At 61.8% G+C, this 10,996-nt stretch overlaps 3 protein-coding genes across 7 annotated transcripts; 1 reads left to right on the top strand and 2 right to left on the bottom strand.

The window, feature by feature from the left end:
• The first annotated feature begins 1,808 nt into the window (after nucleotides 1-1,808).
• On the top strand, nucleotides 1,809-7,665 carry MLST8 (MTOR associated protein, LST8 homolog). 2 transcript variants are annotated; one of them, XM_025416920.2, is made up of 9 exons: nucleotides 1,809-1,913; nucleotides 2,403-2,600; nucleotides 2,759-2,810; nucleotides 2,894-3,056; nucleotides 3,453-3,528; nucleotides 3,611-3,763; nucleotides 4,622-4,746; nucleotides 4,872-5,035; nucleotides 5,156-7,665. In XM_025416920.2, the coding sequence occupies exons 2-9, from the start codon at nucleotides 2,472-2,474 to the stop codon at nucleotides 5,272-5,274; spliced, it is 981 nt and encodes a 326-aa protein (XP_025272705.1). In that variant the 5' UTR covers nucleotides 1,809-1,913; nucleotides 2,403-2,471; the 3' UTR covers nucleotides 5,275-7,665. The 2 variants fall into 2 exon arrangements, with proteins under 2 accessions (XP_025272705.1, XP_025272706.1); XM_025416921.3 differs by lacking the exon at nucleotides 1,809-1,913 and adding an exon at nucleotides 2,199-2,277.
• On the bottom strand, nucleotides 5,654-7,301 carry BRICD5 (BRICHOS domain containing 5). 4 transcript variants are annotated; one of them, XM_035717396.2, is made up of 6 exons: nucleotides 7,164-7,301; nucleotides 6,873-6,992; nucleotides 6,508-6,663; nucleotides 6,333-6,434; nucleotides 5,952-6,105; nucleotides 5,654-5,853 (listed from the first exon to the last, which is right to left on the bottom strand). In XM_035717396.2, exons 1-6 carry the CDS (start codon nucleotides 7,212-7,214, stop codon nucleotides 5,759-5,761), a joined length of 678 nt encoding a protein of 225 aa, XP_035573289.1. In that variant the 5' UTR covers nucleotides 7,215-7,301; the 3' UTR covers nucleotides 5,654-5,758. The 4 variants fall into 4 exon arrangements, with proteins under 4 accessions (XP_035573289.1, XP_035573288.1, XP_035573286.1 ...); XM_035717395.2 differs by having other exon boundaries at nucleotides 5,952-6,663; XM_035717393.2 differs by having other exon boundaries at nucleotides 5,654-6,663.
• A 2,185-nt stretch (nucleotides 7,666-9,850) lies between the features above and the next one.
• LOC112640539 (phosphoglycolate phosphatase) lies at nucleotides 9,851-10,996 on the bottom strand. Its single transcript, XM_025416922.3, has 2 exons — nucleotides 10,326-10,996; nucleotides 9,851-10,221 (listed from the first exon to the last, which is right to left on the bottom strand). The coding sequence occupies exons 1-2, from the start codon at nucleotides 10,963-10,965 to the stop codon at nucleotides 9,896-9,898; spliced, it is 966 nt and encodes a 321-aa protein (XP_025272707.1). The 5' UTR covers nucleotides 10,966-10,996; the 3' UTR covers nucleotides 9,851-9,895.

The raw sequence follows: 10,996 nt of genomic DNA, 5'->3' as shown, positions 1-10,996 counted from the left end.
AGTCATGAGTTCAAGTCTCACATTGAACAGATTACTTAAAAAAATAAATGAAAAAAATTAAAAATCATTGATTTTATAGTGTATGAATTTTGCCTCAATTAAAACAAAAGCCCCAATGTAATGCTTCCCACAGAATAAACCCTCAAAGTGCTACAAAGGTACTGACAACCCCGAGTTTTGGCAGGTACAGAGGTATCAGGAAAGCGTCCTCGGCACAGCGAGGGGAAGGGTTCAGGAGGGAGTGTGTGCTGCTGTCAGCTCTCGGCTCTCGCAGGATGAAGCACATGGCCTCTGGAGTGGAGGGAGGAGAAACCTGCAAGGTTGGCAGGGGGGAGGGGTCTGGGGCGTGAAGGGGGACCCATGAAGGCTTCTAGGTTTCTTTTTTTTTTTTTTTTTTTTTAATTTTTATTTATTTATGATAGTCACAGAGAGAGAGAGAGGCAGAGACACAGGCAGAGGGAGAAGCAGGCTCCATGCACTGGGAGCCTGATGTGGGATTCGATCCTGGGTCTCCAGGATCGCGCCCTGGGCCAAAGGCAGGCGCCAAACCGCTGCGCCACCCAGGGATCCCGGCTTCTAGGTTTCTAAAAGACCACTCTGCCATGTGAAGGACAGCCTGGCTGGGGGCAGGGAGGCAGGGTAGGAGGCTGCTCTGGGAGAGGGGGTGATGGATGTAGGTGGATCACCTAGTTGTAACACACGGGGGACACCGGCATACAGAAAGACAGGCTGTTTGGGGTAGGGCCATATGAATTGTCTCAGCCATGGGAAGGGGAGGGGGACTGTGGGGACTTCAAGGGACAGTGTCTGGCAGGGAGCTGGATGTGAGCGGGAGACAAGGTGGAAGGCCCCAGAACAGGGCTGGTATTGGAAGCCCCAGAGAGCGGACGTTGAGCCCTCAGGGTGAGTGGCATGCAGAGACCAGAACTCTGGAGGGGACGGGCCTCTAGGTGACGGCAGAGAAAGCCAAGTGGCAAGGGGGACTTTCCGGAGCAAAACTGTGGAGCACCGCGTAGACGCGTCAAGATGCAGAAAGAGAAGTAATCACTGGCTTGTCTGTGTGGGGCCGCCAGCGACCTTGTGATATTTTCCCTGGAGAGACGGGGCAAAGGATGACAGTGGGCTGGGGAGTGAGAAGCGAGGACTGGGGGGTCAGAGACGTGGGCAGACCCGAGCAGACTGCCTGCTGGAGGGGGACGGGGGCGATGGGAAGGTTCCTCCGACCGGGGGCCTGGGGGTCTAGCGCGGCCTGTGGCCTTGGTGGAGGAGCCAGAGGAAGGGGCGGGTGGTGCAGCTGCCTGTAAGCCTCGTGAGAGCCGCGCAAAGGACTGTTTCTCTGTTTAGGAGGGTGCGGCCACTGTGCCAGGTGGGCGGGAGCGCCGAAGGGGACAGGAGGCCCGAGGGCCCGAGGCCGGAGGGGTCGGGAGGCTGCGGGGGCCCAAGCTGGGGCGGCCCAGGCTGGGGCTGCCCCGCTAGCAAATAAAACCACCGAACAGCCGGCTGCGTTCCAATTCCCCATAGACGACGAGTAACTTTTTAGTATAAGTATATCTCATGTGATACTTGGGATATACTTAAACCAAAACAATTTTTTAAAAAATTATCAGTGCTTCTCTGAAATCCACCTGTTAGCTGGGCGGGGGCACCCTGGCCGCGCGGGGAGGGCCCGGCCTGGAACACGGGGCCGCCAGAGCTGCGGGGCCCGAGCGCGGACTGGGCTGCGGCCCCAAATCCCCAGGCCCCGCCGGGCTCCTCCCGCCGCAGAACTTCGGCCTCGCCCCACCCCCGCCTAAGCCCCGTGGTGTCGCCTTAAGGGCCCATCGATAACTCGACGCTCGGCCGCGGCCTCTATCGACTCGCTCCGGCTCCGCTCGCAGTCCTGGGCCGCGGCGGAGCGCGGAGTCGCATGTAAGGTACGGGGGCCGCGGGACGAGGGCCAGGAGACGGCTGCTGGGGGGCCAGAAGGGCGTGCCCGCGCAGCGCTGGCCAGCGGGACGGAACCGGGGCCGCCGCCGGAGCACAGGGGAGCCCGAGGGTCCGGCCACAGAGCGCCCCCTCCCATCGGGCTTCGCCGCCGGCCTTCTACGCATGCGCAGCCGCTGCCTTCGGCTCGCCTCTCCGGGCCGCCCGCCGCCGGGCGCATGCGCGGCCCGCCCTTGCGGCAGAGCGGCGCCCCGGGCGTGACTGCCCCCTGCCGGCGGCGGGTGGGGTGGCGTGCCGGCCGCGGGGCGGGGCGGGGGACGGAGCGCAGGGCTTGGAGGTCGCCACTGTCCGCAGGTTGTCACGCGTTCCCTGTATCTGAGCCTGTTTCCCTGCCTCTGAGATGAGAATGATAATGCCCATCAGCACCGAGTGGACCTAGAGCGTATTGGCTAAATACTGCACCCCCTTCTCTTCTGCAGGTGCTCTGACCTTTGACCCCCGCCTCTCCGAAGTCGGGTCCTGTGCAGGCCCCAGCCTTCTTCCCCACCATGAACACATCCCCGGGCACGGTGGGCAGTGACCCCGTCATCTTGGCCACTGCGGGCTACGACCACACGGTGCGGTTCTGGCAGGCCCACAGTGGGATCTGCACCCGCACCGTACAGCATCAGGACTCTGTATCCTCCACTGGGGAGGTGGGGAGGGCGGTCCTCGGAAGGATGACTGGTGGGGTACAGCACCCGCCAGGGGAGAGGTGCCTGGGGGGGAAAGGATACGGCAGCTGAGCCAGATGGCAGGGGCGTCCAGGCTTTATCATCTTCCTTAACAGACCTAGCAGGTGAATGCGCTGGAAATCACGCCAGACCGCAGCATGATCGCGGCTGCAGGTACTTGTGCCCTCAGCCCGACCCCTGCTCTCGGGTGGGCCGACTTGTGCGCAGCCACCCTTCAGTCTAGCCTGTGCCCCTAGGTTATCAGCACATTCGCATGTACGATCTCAGCTCCAACAACCCCAACCCCATCATCAGCTACGACGGGGTGAACAAGAATATCGCGTCCGTGGGCTTCCATGAGGATGGCCGCTGGATGTACACGGGTGGGGAGGACTGCACGGCCCGGATCTGGGACCTCAGGTGTGGGGCACCGGGCAGGAGGGGCCTGTTGCCGTGTGGGGGACAGGCCAGGAGATTGTCTCGGGTCAGGGCCCTCCAAGTAGAGGCTGAGACAGGCTTTTCAGTGCTGGTGGCTTATTGAAGGTAGTGACAAAGGCGGGATAGGGTAGGGCGGAAGCACACACAGACAAGCCCAGCCTTAGCCTGATGCCACAGGGAACTCTGGACAGCGAATTGCATCAGAATGAGTCCCATCTGGAGCAGGGGGCTGTCCCAGGGGAGGGCTGAATCTCCCTAGGGTTTCTGGTAAGGCCACCGTGATCAGCAGAGGAGCAAGTGAAAATGGCCGGTGGGTGGGTGGGTGCCAGATGGTGGGTGCCAACAGCATGCCATACAGCATATGTGCCCACCCTAAAGGTCCCGGAACCTGCAGTGTCAGCGGATCTTCCAGGTGAATGCACCCATTAATTGCGTGTGCCTGCACCCCAACCAGGTGAGGGGTACTCACAGGGCCGGGCACCGTGGGGCTTTGGAGGGCAGGGGACTTGCCCTCCCTCACCTCCCCTGCACCCCAGGCAGAGCTCATCGTGGGTGACCAGAGCGGCGCCATCCACATCTGGGACCTGAAAACTGACCACAACGAGCAGCTGATTCCGGAGCCCGAGGTCTCTATCACGTCTGCCCACATTGACCCTGATGCCAGCTACATGGCAGCCGTCAACAGCACCGTGAGTCCTGGGACTGAGTGCCTGCTCCCTTATCCTCCTCATTCCCTGCACGTGGCTGATTCCCCAGATGCTCCGTCAGACTCCCCCACCCCCCACAGGCCTGCTTCCTCATCCTGGCTCCAGCTCCAACAGCCACCAAAGCCAGAAAGCTGGGTGTCATTCCTGACGCCCCCCTCACTACTGCCATAGCTCATCCAGCGGGCGTCACTTCCACCTCCAGAACCTCTCAAGTCTGTCTACTTCCCTCTCCTCCCCGCTCCTCCTGGCCCCAGCTTGCTTTGTCTCCCCGCACGGCGGCTGGAGCCTCTCTGTGGCTGCCGTGCCTCCTCGCTGACACACTCTGCCCCCACACCACTCTCCGTCCACTGCCCGCACAGCCTTCAGTGGCACCTGCCTGACGGCCTCATTCCCTGCTCAAACCCTGTGGCGCCCTGGCTCCTCACCGTGACCTCAGGACCTCAGGACGCTACGGTTTGGCCCCAATATCCTGTCTGGCTTCTTTTTCTCCCCTTTAACGTCCCTCACATCTCAACGAATCACTTGTACCCTGGTGTCCCCACACTGCCCTCCTGCTCTTCCCTCTATCTGAGGTGCCCTGCTCCCATTGTATCATTCACATTCCTGTTGGCCAGCAGCTTTCTCCACGAAGGCCAGGCATGGCCTCCTGCTCCCAGCCTGCCAGCTATTCCTGGCAGGCAGGACTGGGTGTGCCTGCCACATGTCCCTGGCCCCCAGAGCTGTGGTGCCACCGCATGTTGGAGGGCAGCCCCCCGGACCTAGGGCTAGCCACCAGGGTACCCTTCCCTGCGTGTCAGACTAGAGGCTCCAGGTTTGCTCTGGCGTCCCTCCTACTTGCAGGGGAATTGCTATGTCTGGAATCTGACTGGGGGCATTGGTGACGAGGTGACACAGCTCATCCCCAAGACCAAGATCCCAGCGCACACCCGCTATGCCTTGCAGTGCCGCTTCAGCCCCGACTCTACGTGCGTACAGGGTCTGGGGGGCTGGAGCCTTTGGGTGGCAGAGAGCCTGTCTTGCAGATGGCAGAGGGGTGCAGGGTGGGAGTGGCTGCTGATGACACCCCCACCGCACTCACGCCCACCCCTAGGCTTCTCGCCACCTGTTCCGCCGACCAGACGTGCAAGATTTGGAGGACATCCAACTTCTCTCTGATGACAGAGCTGAGCATCAAGAGCAGCAACCCAGGAGAGTCATCCCGAGGCTGGATGTGGGGCTGTGCCTTCTCGGGGGACTCGCAGTACATCGTCACGGGTGAGCGCCAGCCCCCAGCCGCCCCTCCCCCTCCCCCCGCCCCTCCCCTCCCTCCCTCCCTCCCTGCGTTGCCTGGCCCGGGGCTGTGCCCTGAGCTGCTGCCTACACCGCTTGCCACAGCTTCCTCTGACAACCTGGCCCGCCTCTGGTGTGTGGAGACAGGAGAGATCAAGAGGGAGTATGGTGGCCACCAGAAAGCTGTCGTCTGCCTGGCCTTCAACGACAGCGTGCTGGGCTAGCCTGTGCCCCCCTGGGACTGCAGGCGGCTATGCAGGGAGCACCTGCGGAACACGTCTGCCCAGCTGCCCAGGTCAGAGTGAAGCTCCACAGCTAGCCTCCGCCAGCCTATCCAGCTGGACCTGACTGGCCTACCCTGGCCCCTCGGCCAGCCTAGACTGGGCAGGCCAGTATGTCCTGGGAGTCTCTCAGCTCCTCCTGGGTGCTTCTGTGGATGTGACAAGGCTCAGGAAGCCCACCTCAGCCAGCCGGCACTTGCTTCAGGAATTCCAGATCCACACGGCCTAGGGGGTCTGAGGCCGGTGCCCAACCCCCAGCCAGTGCACCCCCCCCAGCCCCCCACCCTGCCCATTTCGTGTCCTGAGGCCACAGAGAACAGCATCACGGCCAGGTGGAGGGTTTATTAGACCCCGCTGCCAGCCACCCTCTGTGACCGGTGACGGGGCTGGCCAGCTGGCTGGCCTGTGGGGCTGGGCAGGCTGGAACTTAGTCTGGGAGGTAATAAAAGCAGACCGACACGCAGATGTTGCTGGGGAAGCAGATGTCGATGCACAGGTAGATCAGCCGCTGCCTCCGGGGCCCTGGAGGAAGGGGCCTCCATGAACCCCAGAGGGCTCCTCGTCCTTCTCCCCATACCGTTCTGCAGGAGCCCAAGCCTCACACCACCATCCCGACTTACCCTCTGCTCGACGGGCCCAGTAAATGGGAGTTTTCGTGCAAAGGTGCCGCACCGAATCCCCCACCAGGGAAGGGTCCACCTCGTGGTTCCCCAGGACTGCCAGCAGCTCCTGGGCATGGTGGGTGTCATGGCTGGGGCCGTGAGACCCTTGAGCCTGCAGAGAAGGCTCTGGTGGGCCACGGCACAGGGGCGCTTGCGTTCCCCCTGGACGTGCCGGCCCAATGCCAGCGGCACGCTCCGCTCTTAGCAGCCTCAGCCAAGGGAAGGCAGAACTTCTGTTCCTTGAAACCAGAGCTCCAGCCTGCCCCAGGCCTGGGCCATACACAGGACCCTTTGTCTGGCCCCTGGCCGTGGGAAGCCTGGCCGCATGGGGCTGCTTACCCTTGAGGTGTTCACCAGCAGCCGTAGGGTCTCGCGATCTCGGGGCTCCATCAGGCGGAGGAAGCAGGCCTGGTGTTCCAGGGGCCGGTAACAGACGCAGCCCTGGGGAGGCAGGCCGGTGAGTCAGGGCCACCCCAACACCTGTGGGTGCTGACCACACCCCCAGCCCACTCACGCTCGGCCCATCGAACAGCACTGCCCAGCTGCGGTTGCTCTTCACTGAGGTCACCCAGATGGTTGCCACGTCCCGGGCCGCATCCACCTGGGCAGTTTGGTTGGACCAGGTTGCCCCAGGGCTTGGGAGGGTCAGACGGAGCATCTGTAGCAGAGGCTGAGATCAGGAAGCCAGAACTCAGCTGGGCAGGCTGGGGCAGCCCCTGACACTCCCCCCAGTTCTACTTGAGGTTTTGGACCCCTCCAGCCCTCTGGTCCTCCTGCCACTGCTCTGAGCCCTGGCTCCACGGGAGGGTTGGGATGTCCTGCCTCTCCTTCCCCTTCCCACTGTCTGTGCCCCCAGCCAATTCCCCAGGGGGAACTCACCTTGGGAGGACTGTGCGCAAAGCCAAGAAGCCCTCCAGCCACAGCCCCAGCAGCGGCCAGTGCTAGCAGCAGCAGCAGGCCAGGGGCTCTCCAGCCCCCATGGCAGGGCTTAGTCTTCACCTGGGGGGCACAGTGCGGTCAGTGGGGCCAGAGCAGAGACTGGGAAGCAGGCTGGCTCAGAAAGGCCAAGGCCGAGGTATACACAGTGGCACTGCCCTCCTGTCCCCTGCCCAGGGCAGTGCCCTGGGTCTCTGTCCTAGGAGAGGGTGCTGGGTGGTTGGAGGCACTCACCTGGACAGGCCTGGGCCCGGGACTCTCCTCGCAGCAGTGCCTCTGCTCCATGCTGCAGCCCTGGTGACAATGCGGTGATTGTCTGCTGCCCCTTGGAGTCAGCTAGCGAAACCTTAGTACACCTGCGATGAGCCAAATAACGCTCCCGGCCCCCTCCCCTCCTGACCCCACTGCTTCCCACCAGCCCAGCCACCTGATATCAGGGTTATAGCCAGGACAGCCCCCCCACTCCTTGGGGTGGGGGTGGGGGGTGCTTGTCGCTGTGCCTAGCTGCCCTGATACCCAGCCTGTGCAGACCAGAGAGCATGGCCGTCATGGAAATCAAGTCCCACAGATTGGCACCGAGGGTGGCCCAGGCCCAAGGCAGGACGACTTTATAGTCTGTTGGGGAGCAGACTTAATTTTCCTCAGGAGGCTGTTCCAGTGTCTAGAGTTACTTCTAGATTCTGAGAGCTCAGCACATGGCAAACCATCAATAAAAGTGTTTTGTGAATGACGGGCACAGGAGTCCCCGCTGCCTCTGTCCTATCCTATGCACCTGCAGCTGCAGCCCACTCTGAGACCAGAGTGGCTTCCAAGTGGCCGACTCTACACACTCTGGGCTGCGTGGTGAGGTCAGCCTTGTGTCAGCCAGCCCCTGCCCTGCCCACGGTGACTTCCCCTGTGGCCCTGCTCCTCACATCTCCAACTTCTTCATGCTGTGGATTCCAAGTCAAGGCTCCCCCTGGCCCTGGCAGCTTGCAGGATGTGTGCTCCTCACTCCCTTCACCCTGTGGCCCTCTGTTCCTTTCCTTTGTGCCTTGTCTTCCTGATTCTCCTGAACCCAGTCCTCTGTAAGGGGCCCAGGATGCTGGAATCCCAGAACTCCTCAGACACCCCTGCCCCCCCCACCCTCACTGCCCCGAGCTGGGCTAGGTGGCCATATAGCCTTTGTGCAAAGGCTGCTGTCAAAACGAGGGCAAAGACGCCAGAGTCAGCGTGGGTTTGAGAGTTTAATATGCATTTGGGTTCACACAGTGCAACGGGGGCAGAGATGGGGAGTGCACGTGGGCTCCTGGGCCGCTGCCCAGCAGGAGTGTTGCCGCCTGCCGCACCTGCTGCGTGCTCCTGGTGTGGGTGACAACGCCCTGACAGGCCTGCTCAATATCCAGACCCACCTTGAGCTGACCTCGCAGAGCCAACGTCAGCACCACCAACCTCACAGGTGCTGGCTGCCCTCACGTTGCCCCACGGCAGAGTCCAAACCCCAGACACCCCAGGCCTGGGAAGAGCTGCGGGTTCAGGACACCCTTTATTGCTATGCGAACTTCAAGAATGAGGGAGGGAGTGACCCTGGGGCTAGCAGAGAAGCTCGTGGGCAAATGCCACTGGATACAGAGTGAGGCGCTGGGAAGGAGTCTGCCAAAAGGAACAGCTTCCCAGGTCTTACCCTACAAGTGCAGCTGGACAGTCTGCTTATCAGGTCAGCAACTTCGGGAACAGGCAGAAAAGGCTGGGGCCCTCTGCCAAGAGCCCTTCACTAGCAGGTGGACCCTGCCAGTCTTCCCGCTGGCCTCCGACAAGAGACTCCAGAACCAAGATAAGTGGCCTCAAGGACCACTGGTGTCTAGCCCCCGCCCCTCCCCACCGAGGGTACAGGAGAACAGGAAGAGATTGGATGCTTTTTAAAAGAATTTCCTGTTCTTGGAGACACCTCTTTCCTCCCCCACCCAGAGGGCAACCCGGGCGACAGGCATTCCTTGGCCAGCACACGCCTTTAGCTGTGTTGCTGGCTGCGGGGCACGCAGACTTCTTCAGTGGGATTTCCCTACGAGACAGAGCACAGCTATTAATTAACACACTTAAGATTCAGTTCCACCGTTTGACAAAAATTGTTCAAAAGCTTAAAAAAAAAAAAAAATTTTTGGTACCAATGCTACTCTGAGCTCTCTGCACAGCCGCCCAGAATTCAGCAAAGGCATCCACACCCTCTTGACCGCTCAGCTAACAACATATATGTTCAGTCTAAATCAGTTAGATTTAAACTAAGCTGAGGCTTAGCTGGACTGAGTTTACAGAACTCTGTGACCACATACGAGGTGTGGCAGCCCTGGGTATCTGAAACGGAACAGACACTTGATTATGACATCAGAGTGGTTTTTAAGGAAGTGTGGGGTGGTGGCGTGGAGTTCAGCACCCTGCCCCCCAAGAACAGGAAGATAGCACTTGGGAGTGGCCCTGTGCCTCACTTCCACCCCAGAGGTGAGGAGTGGGATGCTACAGCAGGCTCACCTGCAGGTGGCCACACCAATGGGCCTTGGGTCTGTTCGTACAAGTTTCTCACAACTGTCAAAATAATCAGACTGTCCTCCCCTCCAGCCCATAAGGAGGGACCGATCCCTGAATGAAATTTTCCATAAAACATCTAACATCCCTAGACCTGCCTGGGTCCCACCGGCAGGCTGGGTAACCCCCTGCCCTGAGGTTACCGGAGTCCTGGACAGATGCTAAGCCTGCCCCTGTCAATGGCACCCAATGCCCAGGACCCCCACAATGCCCTCCAGGTTTAAAAGTGCATCTTCAAACAGAAGCGTCTGTAAACATCGCCCCCCAATCGTCTACTTACAAGGTTAACAACTAGTGCCTTTACTCTTCGAAGCCACCTAGCTGAGCAGATGCTGAAGCCCCACCTATTAATTTGGGTTAAGTGGTTTTCAATTCGTTTTATTCTGGAGATTAAAGACACTAAATCTTTAACCTTGAAGGGCAGGCAAAAGGTCAGCTATGCTGTCAACATAAAAGTCAGGGACCATCTTCTTCTTAGACATGCAGTCACTTTCCTGATTACTCTTCACATCCCCTAGGGTGGAAACTCCGGTGAGGGTCAGGATGGTCTTCAGGCCACAGGTGACGCCCAGGAGGATGTCCGTGTCCAGGCGGTCTCCCACCATGACGGTGCGCTCCGGGTTGATGCCGTACTCCTGGGACACGCAGTCGAAGATGAAGCGGCTGGGCTTCCCTATGATGTCGGCCTGGCGCTGGGCGGCCATCTCCACGGCTCGGACCAGACAGCCGGTACCTGCGGGGCGGACAGGTAGGGCAGGGGAGGAGAGCAGCCGGGTCAGCGCGCACCGAGGGCCAGCGCGCCCCCGCCCCGCCCCCCCGCCCCCGCGCCGCACGGACCCGCGATGAAGCGGCCGTTCTCGAGCGGGAGCCGGTTGTCCATGTTGGTGCCCACGAGCAGGCAGCCGGGCTGCTGCAGGTAGCGCACCGCCTTGGTGAGCTTCATGTAGCTGAAGTGCGGGTCGAAGCCCACCACGACGGCGCGCACGTCGGGGTCGAGCGGCGCGTCCAGCCAGGCGCCCGGGCCGTCCCCCCGCAGCGGCTCGGGCCCCACGCCCACGCAGGCGACGCCCACGGCCTCCAGCTCGGCGGCCAGGGCCTCGCTGCCCAGCACGTAGGCCTTGGGGGCCGGCGCGCCCGCCAGACGCTGGCGCAGGTAGAGCGCGGTGCAGTAGGCCGTGCCGAACACCTCGGGGCCGGCGCCGGGCCCCGCCGGGCCGCCGAAGCCCAGGCGCCGCAGCTTGTCGGCGTAGGCCTGGCGCGTCTTGCTGCTGTTGTTGGTGATGAAGCCCAGGCGCTTGCCGCGGGCCCGCAGCGCCGACAGGGCCTCGGGCGCGCCGGGCACGGCCGTCTCGCCGCGCCACAGCACGCCGTCGCAGTCGAACAGCAGCGTGTCCACGTCGGCCAGCAGCGCCCGGGCCCGCTCGGCGCTCAGCCGCACGCAGCGGGCGTCGTCACTGCCGGCCTCCGCCGCCGCCATGGCCGCCCGCCGCCCCCGGCCTCCGCCGCCG

Source organism: Canis lupus, chromosome 6 (assembly GCF_003254725.2).
Source record: "Canis lupus dingo isolate Sandy chromosome 6, ASM325472v2, whole genome shotgun sequence".
Taxonomy (NCBI): Eukaryota; Metazoa; Chordata; class Mammalia; order Carnivora; family Canidae; genus Canis; species Canis lupus.
Note: the sequence above shows the minus strand (reverse complement) of the source record. Positions and strands in the feature narration are given on the sequence as shown.

Excerpts from the sequence above, each read along its gene's own strand:
- BRICD5 (XM_035717393.2), bottom strand. The coding sequence starts at position 7,214 with ATGGAGCAGAGGCACTGCTGCGAGGAGAGTCCCGGGCCCAGGCCTGTC. Across the intron at positions 6,993-7,163 it reads CCGGGCCCAGGCCTGTCCAG|GTGAAGACTAAGCCCTGCCA; the intron begins GTGAGTGCCTCC and ends TGTGCCCCCCAG. Across the intron at positions 6,664-6,872 it reads TTGCGCACAGTCCTCCCAAG|CCTCTGCTACAGATGCTCCG; the intron begins GTGAGTTCCCCC and ends TCCTGATCTCAG.
- LOC112640539 (XM_025416922.3), bottom strand. The coding sequence starts at position 10,965 with ATGGCGGCGGCGGAGGCCGGCAGTGACGACGCCCGCTGCGTGCGGCTG. Across the intron at positions 10,222-10,325 it reads GAACGGCCGCTTCATCGCGG|GTACCGGCTGTCTGGTCCGA; the intron begins GTCCGTGCGGCG and ends TCCGCCCCGCAG.
- MLST8 (XM_025416920.2), top strand. The coding sequence starts at position 2,472 with ATGAACACATCCCCGGGCACGGTGGGCAGTGACCCCGTCATCTTGGCC. Across the intron at positions 3,057-3,452 it reads GCCCGGATCTGGGACCTCAG|GTCCCGGAACCTGCAGTGTC; the intron begins GTGTGGGGCACC and ends CCCACCCTAAAG. Across the intron at positions 3,529-3,610 it reads TGTGCCTGCACCCCAACCAG|GCAGAGCTCATCGTGGGTGA; the intron begins GTGAGGGGTACT and ends CCTGCACCCCAG.